This window comes from Acipenser ruthenus, chromosome 2, assembly GCF_902713425.1.
Source record: "Acipenser ruthenus chromosome 2, fAciRut3.2 maternal haplotype, whole genome shotgun sequence".
In the NCBI taxonomy this organism is placed as follows: Eukaryota; Metazoa; Chordata; class Actinopteri; order Acipenseriformes; family Acipenseridae; genus Acipenser; species Acipenser ruthenus.
Window position 1 is genome coordinate 2,110,951 of NC_081190.1, and position 18,045 is coordinate 2,128,995.

Genomic DNA, 18,045 nt, shown 5'->3' on the forward strand with positions numbered 1-18,045 from the left:
TTATGTCATGACGCAGGTGCATCAACATATAAAATGAACAGAATAAGCGAAAAGCAAGAGGCAAGCGCATGTTAATAAACTATCATAATAAACTCACTGATAAACTAATGTTAATGGACTAACTGACAAACTAAACTAACAGAACACCCCTACATATGGTAAAAATGCAGCAGCATCTCTAGATTATTCTCGCAATGACAAGTCAGTTTTGAAAAGACTGGATAAACCATTTTAATTGTAGTTTGGTGATGATGAGTTATAATGTTACAAAACCATACTGTATCAGATCTGAATTGGTTACAAGGCTGTTCCCTAAGCCCAAGTGTTCTAGGAGGTGTTCCTATACGCGGAGGCTACTGTATTAAATGAACACCAGGTATAATGAGAGTATTTGTTCCTTTATGACATGACACAGTTTTTACCCATAAGATACTATAGAATATTTAAACACATTGAAACTTCCTTATTAAAAAAGTCCTTTGTCAGTATAGACCTGAAAAACTAGACTAACCTGTTGGTAATACAATATTATATGTATGTGAGTATTTTGTTCACTGGCTGTGCCACACTGTTGTAATATAACACTACATCTAATATGTTATTATTTCTAACCTTTGTCTGAGCTGTTGTGTCATTCATTGTTGTGAATTATATATTGTACCTTTTTTAATCCTTAGATTTTCAGATGCATGCAAGTTTCACAAATAAATAGTGAGTTCCAATAATAACACAAGAGAAAAAAAACCGCTAGGGTCTAAATTAAATTGTGTTTTTAATGTGTGCAGGGCTTTGTTATTGTTCAGTACATAGGAAACCTGAGTTTGTGAAAAACTATGTGCGGAATCATCATATTCATTATAAAAAACGCAAAAGTCCAAAATTGCGATTGCACCGGATCATACTGAGTGTAATGATCAGTTATTGAGGGTGTCCCATAATGTGGTCTCCTGTACATTATGAGGAGACTAATTCATGTCCTCATGATTAATTAACCTTGTTGTACCCTTTCAATTCGAAGACGACCACCATTGGGTAGGTATCGCTGAGCTCTTTATATCATAAGCCCCTTCCTTGGATGATGCACTCGGTCCCGCTTACCGAGGGTATAAAACTGCTATCCAAAGGAAGCTGTTTCTCTTTTTCCTTCTCAAGACGGTTCGGTAAGACCTCTGTGTTGAGCTGAGTGTATTGATAAGAAAAGAGCTTCTCAAGTCGAGTCGAGTCGATTGTATTTCCCTTGCATTCGTGCTGAAAGCTGGCTTTCCGCTTACCCGGAATCAACGACTTTGATAAGACCGAGTCTTTTGTCTTTCTGTCTTTCAGCGGCCTCCTCGCTTGCGTGGTAGGCTGCCTTTTGTGTCTGTCTGTCGTGTGTGAGCGACTGCCTGCACAGTCATCCACGAATGGTTGTCTTTTCTTCCGGAGAGTACACAGTTCCTCCACGGGGCTAGGCCTTCCGTATCCCCGCTGTTGACTATTCCAGCCGCGTCTCCTCCAGGGGTAGGCTTTGCCGCATCCCCGCTGTCACTGTCGAGTAGACCCTCTTGGCTGTATAGACCCGCTGTGGTGGGTTCGGGCCCAAAAAAAAAAAGTGTGCTCTCCCCTTTACTATCTTTCCATGCGTTGCTGTCTGCTTAACTCGCCCACCGCGGCTTCGGCCTTGTGTCCCCCTGGTACACGCTACGCACTGACCAGTTGTGTTGAATACGCAGTTCGGGTAGGCACTCTGCATAGCGGCCTCTCCATTGCTGCGGTACCGCGGCGCACGCATCGCCCTTGATACTTGGGTTGGGGAGCGGTCTGGGAAGGCAGAGGAGAGAAAGCATCGGTTCTCCTAGTGCCCCCCAAGTGGCCCAGGAGAGTCCGGTTTTCGACCCTGTGCCAGCTGTTACACGACCAGCCCTAGGAGATTCCGCTACGCTCGGACCTCCCCAGTCAGGCGAGAGGCTCCCTTTGGCACCCAGAACCAGGCAGTTTCCAGCTCTAGGTCTGGCCCCTGAAAAGGACCGCTGGTTAGCCCTTGGGCTATCAGATGCGGTCATGGGTACATTGCAGAGCGCGAGGGCAGACTCCACTAGGTCCTTGTACACCTATAAGTGGAGGTATTTCCAAACTTGGTTTCTGGCTAGGAGCCACGACCCCATATCTTGCCCTATGCCAGTCATCTTACAGTTTCTGCAAGAACTGCTTGATGCTGGTAGGTCACCTTCCACCTTGAAGGTGTATTTAGCGGCTATCTCTTTTTGCCATGCCCCTGTAGATTAAAAGTCTCCGGGCGTGCATTTTTTGGCTACCCGTTTTCTTAAAGGCGCTCGGCGATTACGCCCTCGTAGGAGGAGTGTTCTCCCCAAATCGAGCCTTAATATTATACTGGAGGCTCTCACAAAGGCCTTGTTTGAGCCTATACACTCTGTAGAGTTGAAGTACCTGTCTATGAAGACAGCTGTCCTCTTGGGGATCATCTCCACTAAGCGGGTCAGTGAGCTGCAGGCACTGTCTTTGCACAGCTCCTGCATGCATGTTTGGGAAGATGGCAGCAGGGTGTCTCTGCGCACCAATGCTGCTTTCCTCCCCAAGGTGATTACAGCCTTCCACGTCAATTAGTCTGTGGAACTGGAGTCTTTTCATCCACCTCTGTTTGTTTCAATGGAGGATGAGAGATTAAACTGCCTCTGCCCAGTGCGGGCATTGAGATGCTCCGTGCATAGAACAAGAGCTCTGTGTCAATCTGACCAGCTCTTCATCTGTCACACTGGATTGCATTGAGATGTTACATGCATAGGACAAGAGCTCTGCGTCAATCTGACCAGCTCTTCATCTGTCACGGCACACAGACCCTAGGACAGCCCCTCTCTAAGCAGCGTCTGTCACACTGGATTGCATTGAGATGCTACGTGCACAGGACAAGAGCTCTGCGTCAATCTGACCAGCTCTTCATCTGTCACGGCACACAGACCCTAGGACAGCCCCTCTCTAAGCAGCGTCTGTCACACTGGATTGCATTGAGATGTTACATGCATAGGACAAGAGCTCTGCGTCAATCTGACCAGCTCTTCATCTGTCACGGCACACAGACCCTAGGACAGCCCCTCTCTAAGCAGCGTCTGTCACACTGGATTGCATTGAGATGCTACGTGCACAGGACAAGAGATCTGCATCAATCTGACCAGCTCTTCATCTGTCACGGGACACAGACCCTAGGACAGCCCCTCTCTAAGCAGCGTCTGTCACACTGGATTGCATTGAGATGCTACGTGCACAGGACAAGAACTCTGCGTTAATCTGACCAGCTCTTCGTCTGTCACGGGACACAGACCCTAAGACAGCCCCTCTCTAAGCAGCATCTGTCACACTGGATTTCATTGAGATGCTACGTGCACAGGACAAGAGCTCTGCGTCAATCTGATCAGCTCTTCGTCTGTCATGGGACATGGACCCTAAGACAGCCTCTCTCTAAGCAGCATCTGTCACACTGGATTGCATTGAGATGCTACGTGCACAGGACAAGAGCTCTGCGTCAATCTGACCAGCTCTTCGTCTGTCACGGGACACAGATCCTAGGACAGCCCCTCTCTAAGCAGCGTCTGTCACACTGGATTGTGGATACAGTCTCGACTGCATATAATAGTGCTGGCTTCCTATAAGATTCCCATGCTGCGCATGCTCACCACTGTTTCAATAAAAAATCCCTACTTAAATCGTTTTCATTTATTGCTACTAAGTAAGTATAAATGGATACAATTATTACTGTTGACTGTTTTTTCATCATGGGTAACGCTACCTTCCTAAGATTATTTAACTTCAATGAAAATATGTAGCGTGAACGGTGTTTGTTGACTATTTCTCAAACACTACTAAATTTTCTCAAATTTAGTACCATTTTTTTCATTGATAAACAATGGTAGCAGTTTCTGACACCACAATATCACCCTTCAGAATTTATTACCATATTTTCCCCCATTGTTAAAAAAAAGAAAACAGGGGTAGCAATTTCTGACAAGGAGGCAAATTTTGACATCTATAGTCTGTCAAATTTTGCTACCGGTAGCAAATTTTGATGGGGAAGCATATTGTGACGGTACACCAGCACTCTTATGAAAAAAGTGAGCCTATTGCCACCCATGTGCTTGGGAAAGGCGCCAGAACGCCAAAGCCCTTCTGCATTCATGTGCCGCACCCATCTTCTGAGCGCTTTTTCTTTTCTTGACAGTTTAATTAAGAGACAGCTGGGTTGTAGCGCTAGAGGTACCTGGTTTTTATTGCGGGTTTTTCAGGTTATATGCGTTTTAGATATTAATTCTAGTAGCAGTTTTTTTTTTTCTGGCACAATATGTAGAGTAACTTGAAGGTACTTGCACTCTAGTACCTCTAGAGACGCGGGAACGAATTTCAAACTGGGGGGTGCTGAAAATGAAAGGGGGGCAGCAAGCACCTCCGAGCAATATTTAAATACATACAAAATCGTCACTATGCATTTCACCTTCAAAATATGCACAGACCAAGTGAGTTTCATGAGGAATAAGACACAGCGTCACAAAGTTAAAAAATAGAAACACAAGTCTAAAAATGTACATTTTATGTAAGATTCAAAGCAACAAGACAACGTATTAACTATGCTGCAAATCAGAGGTTACATAAATAAAATGCAATGACATACTAAACACATTGCCTAGATGTCTTTTTAAAATAGCAAAATACAAATAAAATACATTATTATTATTATTATTATTATTATTATTTATTTCTTAGCAGACGCCCTTATCCAGGGCGACTTACAATCGTAAGCAAATACATTTCAAGTGTTACAATACAAGTAATACAATAAGAGCAAGAAATACAATAACTTTTGTTCAAGCAAAGTACAAGTGTGACAAACCACAATTCAATAATACAGCAGATAATAGTGATAGTTACATCAGGATATGATTAAATAGTGATAGTTACATCAGGATGTGATTAAATACAAAGTACTACAGGTTAAACACTTGGCAGATTACAGTATTCTGAAGTACAGGATTAAATGCAGTAAAATAGGGGGCAGATAAGAGCAAAATAAAGCACATTTACATGAAGGGTGATAGTGTCCCAGGATACAAACAGAGGAGTTCTACAGGTGCTCTTTGAAGAGGTGAGTCTTGAGGAGGCGCCGGAATGTGGTCAGGGACTGGGCAGTCCTGACATTCTATAATCTTCGGCACTAAAATGCTTTCATTCTATTTGACACGTTTAAGAGGTCTATTCACAAATTGAACAGTTGTATAAATGCCATTGCAGTATACTATTTGCAATTATTATGTAGCCTATTCAAAAACGACAAGCATTTCAAACAACCAGGGGCGTAGCTAGGAATAGATACTGAGGTAAAAATCAACTTTTTTTCTAAAAAAAAAAAAAACCTGCATATCGTGTTTATGTTAAGAAAGTGATAATTATCATCTTATAAAGCCTGGAGACTATTCATGCAAACTGCAAAGCGATGTAAGTCGCGAACTCTTTTTACCCAGTGACGCACCTGAATGATGTTTGGAATTTCATGACCCACATTTTGTAAAACAAATCTCCCAGCAAAAAAAAACACCAAACTAAAATTACCCTATTCACACTGTCATAATGTGATATTAAAAAGGACAAAAAATATATCACTGTAATGGACCTCGTTGGTTGCTCCATTAGAACTGTGAATAGACACACCTGTTTAATTAGCGCAATGCAGTCTGTCGGCAGGTGCCGGCGATTGCAATTTGACTGCCCGGACTTCAAAAAGAGTGCCGGCGCTTCATACTGGGCGCTTGGACCGGGTCTAGGCTGCTCTGAGTGAGCACCGGGATTCTACAAGTCTAGAAGAGGGCTGGCTTTTAAATCATGGAAGTGGTCTTTTAAACTACTATACGATTGTATTTTCTACCTTGTAATCTGGGTGTTTTATCGGTTTTAACCGCGCTTAAACTCTAAGTTGATACCCTGTATTTAAATCGTGTGTGGCTCTGTAAGGGACAGACAGGCTCACTCTAACCCTTTGGTGGGGGTTTATTTCTGTGTGTTTGAGTGTGCTGTCATGTACTGGTATTGTTTAACTTTGCTATTAGCACTTAGTTGATTTGACTCCTTGTGGTTCATTGAGACACTTCATTGTGGTTTGTTTGTTTGTTACTTATGATTGCATTGAGATTTAAGTTCACTAATGATTTACTGTTTATGGAGTTAATCTCTTACCCTGCAGGGGTATGTAGTGGGTGTGTGTGTGTGTGTGTGTGCCCCTTCTCTTGCCCATCGCACAGAGAATGATTAACTTCACTTAGTCTGTTCTATTGGTATGGCGCTAATTGCCCTGTTTTAATTTATTGTGAATTAATAAACCTTTTGCCCCGAGTTGCTGTTCCTGGTGCCTTTGTGACTTTATCTCACATACTCCTTATATATATATATGTGTGTGTGTGTGTGTGTGTATATATATATATATATATATATATATAGTGTGTATGTATATAATATATACGCACTGTCAAACTCCTGACACGAAGCTGCTGTTTACTTCAGTATGCAGATCGTTGTTATGAACAAGCTAGTTAAATATGCTGACAACGATAAAAATCACCCCGAAGATCGGGTCAATGAGTATGGCAACAGCCATTCAGCTGACCAAGACTAACTCGAGATCAACTATATGAGTACTTTTTTCTTTTTTTTTTTTTTTTTTTTTTTTTTTCTTATTAGTACACAGACGTATTTGTAATCTTTTGAGTAAAATGGTAAATGTGTTTATATTATTGATTGATGGAACTTGTGAGCTTGTAACTCCCTTAGACTTTAACTGTTACTCAATAGTAGGCCCACTGTTTGTGTATCTTACAATTCTAGCCTTTTATTTAAATTGGGGTAAACTAGGATCCCTGGTCATGAACCACAATATATGCCTGCATTTTTTTTTTTTCAAAATCCGCAATGCAAATATTTTTAAATGGCATGTTTACACAGATAACCATAAATAAACTACAAGAATAGTATAGATAGCGTCCCGCTTTGTTTCAATTTGGCAAATTTGTCAACACTACTCTTTTTCAAAGACCGCTCATCTCCATTACAATCATTCAGAGAAAGTGGATTCGTAACTAAATCTACTATGGTGTTTCCCTTGTCTGGTGAAATTAAAAAATAGAGAACATTTAATTCTAAATACTGAAATGTGTTATTTTTTCTCAATAACAGTCGGCGAAATTCAGCGCTTACCCGGCATATAAACACCCCGCCTCTGCTCACGAATGATTGGACAGCTGTAAGATCTTTCTTTTTCCCTTTGGCTACTCATTAGCCTTCAATTTATGCAGAATACTGTGAACGGCCTCTGCTTGCTTATGATTGGACAGCTGCGTAAAACGTGGAGATTTGACTCTCCTATTGGTTAAACTTACTGTCAGTACCTGCAACTGAAAACAGTTTATGTCCCACCCAGCTAACTTAATGTCTGTCTTTTTTTTTTTTTTTTTTAATGAAAGTTACAATTTGCTGCTATTTTGCAGTGTTGTATTTGGAAATGCATTGGTGCTCTGATGTTTGTATCGCGTCGGTAAGCAGTGATCCGGTAAGATCACTGCTTGTTTTTGAAGTGTTATTTAAAAGCATATGAAACTTTATTTACCTTTTGAATTGTGCTTGTGAAAATCACTATCTCTTTGAAGTGTTTGTGTCAAGCTCACTATTAAAATCCTATAGTACTTTGGGCCTGATTGAATTGCTTTTGTTGACCATGTTATCTGCTGCTTTATGTAAAGATCTGTATGGTTTTCGCTTTCAAGTATTTGTGGATGGAAATGAAGTGCTAAATTATGGACTAGTTTTAATGTGTTACTTGTCATAGTCGCTCTAAATAAAATCCTTGTTACTTTTTACGTCGGTGTCTCCCTCGCTTTGTGCACTTGCCTTTCTTGATTGTTGAAGAACCTGTTATTTATTTGAAGCTAATTTTAGTTTCAAATTGGCGTAGTCATTAAGCCTACTTAATTGGTCATTTAAAATCAGTTAAATGTAGTGATAACCAGGGGCTGTCTCCTTGGCCGTGGCTTTGGGATCTCCTTGACTACCCTCTTTGAGGGCGGGACTCTACACTAGTGCAATGATTCATACAATCCCTGAATCAGTAGAGGAAGAAGTTTGGTTTCGTCCTCAATGTTGTTTATCTTGGGTGTAATAAGAGGCACGCATCTCTGCACCAAAACTATAACAATCTAATACGACTGGAATACTGCACTGGTGTGAGATTCCATTTGCTATCCAAACGTGTAGGCCGTTTGTCTACAATTACATGTATAAACAGTACATGGATTGATGTTTCATTCTGTAGCACACCACTGCACTGTTCCTGCCATCAGCAGCAGGGCAGGAGGATGAGGCACCAGAAAACAGTGCTGGCACTGGCATACTATAGGCAAAACCCCATCACACCCCCAAAGAAGGAGGAAAAAAATCATTTAATGTTAGGAGGTTATCACTGAGGAAGTTGCAAAATATGAAAAACAACTCTTTGAACCAAAAAAATAAACATGTGTCCTTAAGAAATAAAATCTGGGACGGAATTACAAATAAGGTGAATGCACTTTAACACCATCCAGAACCAGGGAACAAGCACAAAGGTACTACGGCCTCCTCAGGCAGATTGAATAAGTGTATGCGTGGCCTGCAAATTGCAGCTCGCAAATATCGTCCGACGTTTCGTTCTTGCAGTGCTGCGGGCTTGTGGTGCAAAGACTGCACTCGATCCTCCTCATTTATTACAGCAATATTAGCAGCAGCAACAGTAACCGCATTGCCCATACATGCTACAACACCAGCGCACAAATCCATGTTTACAATTACAACGTGCAGTTCCTATGGAGAACGCTAAGCTACTGTGCTTTTAGGGCAGACTCGACCTTTCATGGAAAAAGGTTTCCTTCACCGTTACTAAAATGTTTGAGTATCACTTCAAACTCCCTAATGAGCAGTTCATTTTGTCAAATCCTTTTTTTTTTTTTTTTAATCTGCAGTGTTTTCATACTAAACTCTTTTGTTATCCTGTCAGAGTGTGTAAGAAGTGTTTTGTGTATCACAAACATTCATTAAATGTGTGTTAAACATCCCTAAGCACCGACAGTTTAGTGTATAGAGCCCACTGTTTAGGCCGTGTGCTACTGCCAACTCGGTGCAGTCTCCGGTTTCTTTCTTGGTTCTAGTCCCGCTTCTCTCTGGTGACGATTCTTCTGTCTGACGTCCCTGAGCACCTGCTGCAGTTGAACCTTTGACTCTGGGTCAATATTTTGCCCCTCCACCTTTTTTTACTCAGTGTATCCACACTATTATTGTATTTTTTGTTGTGGTTTTAGCTTTAAATGGTTTAGAATTTAATAAAAAACAGACAGTAATTGAAAAAAAGGCAAGAGAGATCCAGACATTTTTTTTTTTTTTAAATAAGGAAGTTATTTGGTTCACCCAAGTACCTGCCTGTGTTGTTTCTGTCAGCTGTCTGGTCTGGGAACGTCAACCCTCGGCTACCCTGTCTCAATGTTTACTGTGGAAATTGTTTTATTCAGTAAAAATAAAAAAATATATATATATATATTTGCATTTGCTTCATGTAACTTCACATTTATTAATAAATAATAATATTATTCAAAACAAATAATAATGGCTTTACAGGTCTTCCAAAATGTCAGTCAGAAACACTGCTTTGCCTCCAAGTGTCATACGGTTTTGAAACGCATCCAGATGGCTCTATAAAGACCCCAGTGAATAAGCAGCATTAGCATAGCTTGGCAACCCATTCGCACCCCTCTGCTGCTGCAAGATGTAGCGTGCTTCATGTAAACAAACTGGTAAGCCAACTAAGTGGAGTTTCTGAAGAAGAAACGTTCAGTCAGGAATCATTTTAACATGAACATGGGACACTGCATCTTTGAGTAAAAGATCATTAGGATTAAAAAGGTCCACTGTTTACACTAAAGCTGCACATGCCCCCTGCCACCCCCAAGAATATGTGCCAGTGGTGTGGTCACATGGTACTGTAGCAGCTAGGGGCAGCCTATCATCCTTTACCCACTTGAGGGGTCCTAACTTTGTTGTAAAATGGTCTCCTATATTAGTTCACAAGATGAGTGCCCAGTGGCTCACCCAGTAAAAGCACTACCGCAATGAATTCACTCATGCAAGCAAGAGCTCGCTAGTTTAAATCCTGGTAGCGCAGAGCTGCCTGCTGGGGATCAAGGGTGAACAGGTTACCCAGCTCTAAATGACAAAGATCCGGTTAGTTCCTGCAGTAGTAAGACAGCAGTGAGCAGTTCCTGTGCTCACTGCTGTCTTACAAAAATATAGCCAATGCCAGGTCTGGTAGGCTGTTTCACTAAGCACCCAGTGAAAATGAATGGGAATCGACCCCTCGGGTCCTGCAGTTTACTCTGCCTGAAACGGTCCTGCATGAGAGTCACTGCATGAGTAGAGTATAATAAAATAGGAAATGTGTATATTGGTTGTCTAATGATGTGCATAAAGCAGTGAAACTATCAGGCTGAATCAGTTCACCACCCGTATCTCAGCTATCTACCCGTCGGCTACAATTGATACTAGGCTAGCAACAAAGTGCACATAAAGCTATGTAACTACTGTAAATGACTAGACCAAATTACACAGTTGAATCAGGTTGGATTAGTTTTGATTAGGATCAGTATGATAAATCAGACTTTGTTGGCATGACATTCAAAAGAACACACAGTGAATGAACACATTGTCATATGATTAGTATCTCTGAAATAACAACATTAAGGACACACACACACAGACACAATGGAGATAAAACATTTATTATTTTAAATCCTTTCATTTTAGTTTGAGTTTCCCTGATTCGTACAGTTTATAGGCAGCTTGATTCCATTGTCTAACAGAAAACAAAGCATTTCAATATGGTCAGTTTATCCTGTATCTATGCGGTCCCATGCAAAGAGCTAGCATGCTGCCAGGTGTTTGAAATAATTTTCATATTCATCACAGTAAATACTGGAAGTCCATTAATTCAGGACCAACAAGACACAGAATTTGTGAATAGTGATATTTTTATTGATGATTATGGAGTATGATACAGATTCATTGTTTGGCCTCAAACTCGCTTGGTTTGAGGGCCCACCACCTGGCCGGCTGAACGAGGCACTAGACACCCTCCCCACTGCCATTCAGGGGAAATGGTGTCTGGTTTATTTATAATCTCCTGCATTTTATAAAGGCAATGCTGTTCTGGCAGTACATGCCATCTGCCTTGCTGTGACCATGGTCATATAAGAGAGCTGGCAGCAAGCTGGTGAAAGAGAAGATGTGAAAAACACCAACTCATTCAATGGGTCATTGACTGGGGGACGTAGAGGCTGACGGATTAAAACTGGTTCAGAACAACATGATAAGAAAGCTTTACCCCATTCAGGAATATCTGCCCTGCAGGACACAGAAAGACTCCACATACCACGTTCACAAAGCATTTTTATTGGGTTTATTTTTTTTCCAGTTAAATATTTTATGTTACATTTTTATTTCTGATGATGTTATTGCTGATGCATCTTTTTGGTCATGCATACATGTATGTCTAGTTAACAAAATGAGCTCCACCTGCCTGTTTCAGTTCAGTTGCCAGATCTGTATTCTTCTGTTAAAATTATACATCAATATAGCGGTCTTTAAGAAAAATCGATAATGCTAAACAGTTTTAACAAGCTCTCCACAAAAAAAAGTTAAATTACAAAACTTTACAGCGGCTTATGCTGTGTTTCAGCATTAAATACTTCCTGTTTAGTAAACTCAGCTCGTCAAACAAGTGGCACAGATTTATAGTGAGAATTCAAATAAGAGAAGCAGGGACACAACACTGCATTGGAGTACATACCTCAATCACAAAAAACAGGTCAAAACAAATGGCACTATAAATGCTAAACTTGTGAAAATACATTTCAACATAACCACTTCCCTATACCGAGATATCTGGTTGAGCTCATAGCAAAGCTTGTCAGGAGTAGAAACCATGGGAGTATTCCACATATCAGGTATGTGCTGTTTCATGCAGCGTCTACTGTATACGGGACATGCGCTTTTAACCTCATCTCACGGACAGGGAACACAATCCAGAACGGCAGTGCACCACACAGCACTGCTGTTACACAAGAGCTTTCAATATATACACAACATTATAGCATATGTGTATTTTATTATTGTATTAGATTTTTTAAAGCTTTTTTTTAGTCTTTTAAAATGGGGAAACTGAAGGCGTGACCTGTTTAACAAAGTTACAAGTGAATTAACAGCCAGTGTTCGAATATTAGGAGTAGCACCCATGGTTATTAGTGAATGTAAAAATGAAGATTATACACAGAATAAGTAATATATATTTCTGATATATAAGATGTACACATATACAGATATTTACATGGCTTATTTGAACACTGCACATACTGTTCTTGCAGTATATTTAATGGAACAATCTTCTTCTGTTTTGCTCTGCTACCCCCACTCTCATTTCTGATCCAACTGAAAATGACAATAAAAGGCAGGATGGTGTCCTCTAGGTTTCTCCTTGCTTTCCACCACCTTCTTATATTATACGAATACCCTTCCTCTGCTGTATGTCTATATGACTCTGTTCGGATTGGTGCTCCAGCTCTCCTGCCTTTAACAGGTTGATTGGGCAAGACCATGACCTGCATCTCCACACCCAGAACCTGAATCAGTTGTCCCACTAAGAACAGTGGCCAGACTGGGTGTGTGTTTAAACACAGTAGCCTTTTGAGCAGACTTGAGGGTCTATCCAGCTGATCTAAAACTGTGGATGGTAAAATGGAGTTCACCCGCTTCTCATTTAATGAATAAAGGGTTTACTCACTCCTCTCTCCTGTGATAAAGCAAATCCTGGCTATATGAAGGTTAAAGCCAAGGCATATTCCAATTTATTATATAAAGCGACTCAGGCGCATTTAAGGAAGGGCAGAATGTCTTTCGATTAACATTTACCTCCCAATTCTGCACGACCACCACAACTCACATGCACGTAATCTACTGGGCATCTATGCATACCCTAGTGGCGACTACGCCAATGCCTGGCCTGGAACTACAAAAATGTACTTTTGTGTAAGTGAATTGACAGGTAATGCAATATTTAAACAGTGGTGGTGTTTAAACCGCTCAGTATTTAGATCAATTGGACAGACCCCAGGAAGGTTACAGGTCTGGGCCAGTTTACAGGGAAGTCCTGACCTCACCAATCCCTGGAAACAAGACGGATGCAAATTAAAGACCCCACTGTTAAAAAAGGATCTGGAGCATGATCTTGGGGATCGGACAGCGAACGGGTCATGGTTTTTGTACTGTGTGTTGCTTCAGTGGGGTTATGGATCCCAGGGGTAAGAACTTTCCTCTCGTCTGTCAGGGTTCATTTTTATGACACCCCCCCCTCATGATCATGTAACATAATGACGTTTCTTCCAGTTGTGTTCCCAAATCCCCAATGTTGGCTTGGTGAAGGTCATTTCAGTTGCATATTTAAAATCATAGCAATATGAGAAAAAAAATTAAAATAACAAAAAGTAAAAAATAAAACCTGATATTTGCAGTGTAGCCCTTCAGGAAACGAGGTATTTGCAATCCAGTAGCTGAAAGCACAGTGAATAAAACAAACGCGGCCGCGGGGCGGGGGGCTGAAAGCGAGTGGTTCTGGTAGTCTCACACACTAAACCAGGCAGGCTGTGGTCATGTGGATAGCTCAGACCCCCAGCCTGGATCACAGAGGGGCTAGACCGGGGTCTGCAGTCAGCTCCTGGGGTCCAGCTTGGCGCGGAGGTTGCGCAGGCTCTGGCGGGCGGGCGAGGGCCGAGAGAAGGGGGCGCTGTCAAACTCGGGGGTGGAGCTGCCCTCGCTGGAACTGCTGCTGGAGGTGGAGGTGGAGTTGGTGCAGGACAGCCCCACGAGAGGGCGGGCGGGGGGCTCGCTGCAGGCCTGCCCCCGGCTCTTCAGGCTGCTCAGCTTGGCGTCAAGGGAAAGGGTGCGGGGGCGTGCTCGCCAAGGCCGATGGTGGGAGCAGGGGCTGGTGCTGTAGGCGCTGTCACTGTCCGAGGAGGAGGGGACGATGTGGCGCCTATGGTGGGGCCCGTCAAACAGCGCCACCAAGTGAGGGGGAGGCTCCAGGTTGCGACGAGCGTCGAAGTCCTGAACCCGTCTGGTCAGGATGTCCGTGACGGTGCCAATATCGTCGGAGGGATCAATAACTGCAGGGGCAGAGAGAGTGATTACACACAGAGTTGGAGGGATGCTTCTGGAAGTGGAATTTTACTCATTGAAAAGATATTCTATTTGTTGCTGGCATCTAATTAAACTTCCTATACTGTACACCCTGTGGCACTTGGCAAAGCTTTAAATGGCACACAAACTACCAATTACAATAATTGTATTTTCAAACTTTTAAGTGTTAAGCTATTACACTAATACTCTGACTAATAGAAGGAAAATACAGCACATTCAATATATAAACCGGCTGGTTCACCCACAGAAAAACAAGCTGTTTTAGTTTCAAGTGTATGCATTTCAGAGCACTGGTTGATAAACAAGTCAACATACATCCCCCGCCACAGCAATAAAATACAGAATTCGAGACATTGGTAACTTGAAAAAGTAGATGGACATGACCAGAAATGTAAGCCAGCTCCTCTACGTTTCAGAGCCTGATACTCTCAATAACCTGTGGTAATGAATGCTCTTACCATGTTTCATCACAATCTGACACCAGATTCTCTAGATATATGTAAATAAGTAGTGTGAAGTACTTCTTAAAGATACATTGTTCTATCTTCTGTCTTAATATATTCTTATAAGTTCAATAACGTGTGCTTTCAGATACAACAGAAACTCTACATGCAGTGCTCTACTCCCTGTGTAAAGGGACGGGGTGTATTATTTAACACAAATCCGCCTTCGTGGTTATGCGGCTAATTAATTACAAGGCTTGTCATCGCCATTGAAGAGACTTATATCCATGACGTGATCATTTCAGAGCTTCGGAGGCTGAGAGAATGTTTTTATTCAGATAAAATGATCCTACTGATTCAATCCATTAGATTGTATTGTGTAGGGCACGGTAGGGAAGGGACACCCAATAACAAATCCACCCAGCACCACACATAATCAGAAGACAACATTAGCATTTAGGAACAGCACCAGTTCACTTCCACATCCACTGTTAAAAATGCATCTACACTTCAGAAAACTTTCTAGGGTGCCAGGGAAAAACATCCAATGGTGTAAATTGCACATTATGCTCACAATGCAGGGCAGGCCCCCCTGCCTACATAGCTAGGCCGTGATGGAAATACAAGCTACATGTAACCAGACGCTGATGGTGTAAGGGATTCAGTGTGCAACACCATTACAGTATTCCGGGCGTACAGGAACGCCTCCTAAGAGAACACCCTTGTGGTGAAGCTGATTCGTCCCATTGTAAATGCTCAGGCTCAAGGAACAGGAGCTTCGCTTAAAAGAACACCTTTTTGACACTGATAGCGATTAATTGCTAACCGATTCAAAACTCATACAGTACTGCTTTCTAACCTAATAAACTCATCATCCTCAAACTCCAACTCAAATGGTTTATTCAATCTTTTCAAAAGGGATTGTCATTGTGAGAGTAATCTGGAGCTGCTGCTGCATTTTGTAACGTGTGTGTAGGGGGGTGCTGTGTTTATAACCATTGTGTTCAAATTAATTCTCGTATTCATAATTACTGTTAGAGACGCTGCTGTATTTTTACCGTATGTACAGTGCCTTGCATAAGTATTCACCCCCCTTGGACTTTTCCACATTTTGTAGTGTTACAACCTGGAATTAAAATGGATTTAATTGGGATTTTTACCATTTGATTTACACAACATACTTAATACTTTGAAGGTGCAAAATATATTTTATTGCGACACAAAAGTTAATTAAACAAAAAAAAAAAGACATTTGTTGGTTGCATAAGTATTCACCCCCCTGAGTCAATACTTGGTAGAAGCACCTTTGGCAGCAATTACAGCTGTGAGTCTTTTTGGGTAAGTCTCTACCAGCTTTGCACATCTGGATCCTGCAATTTTTGCCCATTCTTCTTGGCAAAATTGCTCAAGCTCTGTCAAGTTGGATGGGGACCGTTGGTGAACAGCAATTTTCAAGTCTTGCCACAGATTCTCAATCAGATTGAGGTCTGGGCTTTGACTGGGCCATTCTAAGACATTCAGGTTCTTGTTTTTAAACCACTTTCACAATTATTTTCAGAAAATGAGAGATCTTGGCAGGAACGTAGGATCGACGAGGTATAGGCAGTGCCTGTTGGGTGCTGTGTTTCATCGGGTCTGTCAGATAGCATTTAGTTTGTCAGGTCAACTATTATACTCATTTTCACTTTGTTTATTTTAGAAATGTCTCAACTGAATCAACAGGTGTTACGAGCTTTTAAAAAACTCAAAAGCAATCGCTCTCTAAAATCCAGTTATCACGTCGATTTCCGTTCCCGCACTGTACTGTTTAGCCACAGAGCGTGCAAGCAGATGCAATGAAAGGGAAAGTTTCATCGGGAACATTAAACGATGAAGTATTGAGAAATAAAACAGGGGACTAGTCAAGATAATTAACAATGAAGGTGGAGTGTGAAAAAAGGCATTTCACCAAAAAGTGAGTGGACTGCATCCACCCCCCAGTCACTGACCGTGATGCTACTGAGCCCAGACAAGAATGTGTCCAAAAAACAGTGACGACACCCCTGTGGTATTTATTCTTCTTATCTAAAGTGACAGTGTCCGTGACGGTTAGATTCACCTGTACATATTGTACTCGACTGAGATTCCCTTTCAGTTCAACTCTCCATGACAAAAACACATTCCGAAGCATGTGTGTGTGTGTGTGGGGGGGGGGGGGATTATTAGGTGGCAGGGAGGGAGTTAAAATCCTCACATTAAAAACATGTGGGAATGTGGCTGGAGCCATGCATTGAATAAGTGATTAAATAATTAATGAAGTCTCCAGCCACAGGTGTATAAATAAGGTGATCACAGGTGTTAGCTTAGTTAGTTAGTTAGTGTTGAGAATTAATGTCTGTGTTTATGGTAAAGGTCAGTGTCCGTGGTCTGTGGTGTCTGTTTAGTCTATATTTTCATGAGTTTTTGTCATACCTTTTATTTTGACTGGTGTGGTTTTGTTAGTGTTTGTACCGTTTGTTGTTGTTTATTTGTTTAATTAAAAGGTGCAATAGCACATTCAAGCTTTCATCTTCTGTTTCTGGGTCTACCTCCTGATACTCAACAGCCTGGGCTGTGATGTCATCCTGTCACACCCCCATTTTGTATTTGGGTCTTACATTTTCATGTCTGGCGTGTAACACTTTACGTTTGTTGACACTGATTTCCATTACACGAGAGTAGTTACACGAGACACTGAATTTTATTTGCCACAATTCTGCCCAGTTCTGTAAGCGGTCTAAATCTTTTTGGATTTCCTGGCCGTCTGTAAGCGCGTCAGTCACTCCCCCAAGCTTCGTGTCGTTTGCAGATTTCACCCGTTTGCTAATTATCCCCCGTAGATGTAGATAACACAGCTAAAGTAGCATGACCATTGCACTGCAGTGGATCAGAGCCCTGGGGCAGGGAAATGGAGCGGACGGGCTGCTCAGACCTGTGCCTGGGGAGCAGGCGATGGGATGGGGTGGCTGTGATGATGAGTTCTGTTACTTCACCTGTCGTTGTAATAGGAGGAGAGCAGAGCCCGGATCTCAGCCGACACGGCGTTATCCTGCAGCAGTAAGCCTTCGCAGGAGGAGGCAGGGAGAGGAGGGGCTGGGGAGGGGGAGACAGGGGAAAGAGGTAGGCAGGAGCGGGAAAGAGAGAGAGACAGACACAGAGCCAAGAGTCATTGCGTTAGAGGAAGCACTCAGTTACCAGTACAGAGAAACAGACAATACTAGATTTCCAGAACAGTGTTCAGATAGCAAAGCCCAGAGAAGGTGCTGTGTTATTGGCGCAGTAGTAATAT

At 42.0% G+C, this 18,045-nt stretch overlaps 1 protein-coding gene across 5 annotated transcripts in view; it reads right to left on the reverse strand.

Moving 5' to 3' along the window:
- Positions 1-13,443: 13,443 nt before the first annotated feature.
- LOC117403532 (rhotekin-like) overlaps positions 13,444-18,045 on the reverse strand; it is a 128,191-nt gene continuing 123,589 nt past the window's right edge. For 4 of the 5 annotated variants that reach the window (XM_058986147.1, XM_058986139.1, XM_058986143.1 and 1 more), the window contains one exon: positions 13,444-14,261. In XM_058986147.1, the coding sequence (XP_058842130.1) occupies positions 13,807-14,261 (455 nt within the window). In that variant the 3' untranslated portion in view covers positions 13,444-13,806. Of the gene's footprint in view, positions 14,262-17,749; positions 17,850-18,045 lie in introns of all 5 variants that reach the window. The other variant, XM_058986155.1, reaches the window with a different exon arrangement.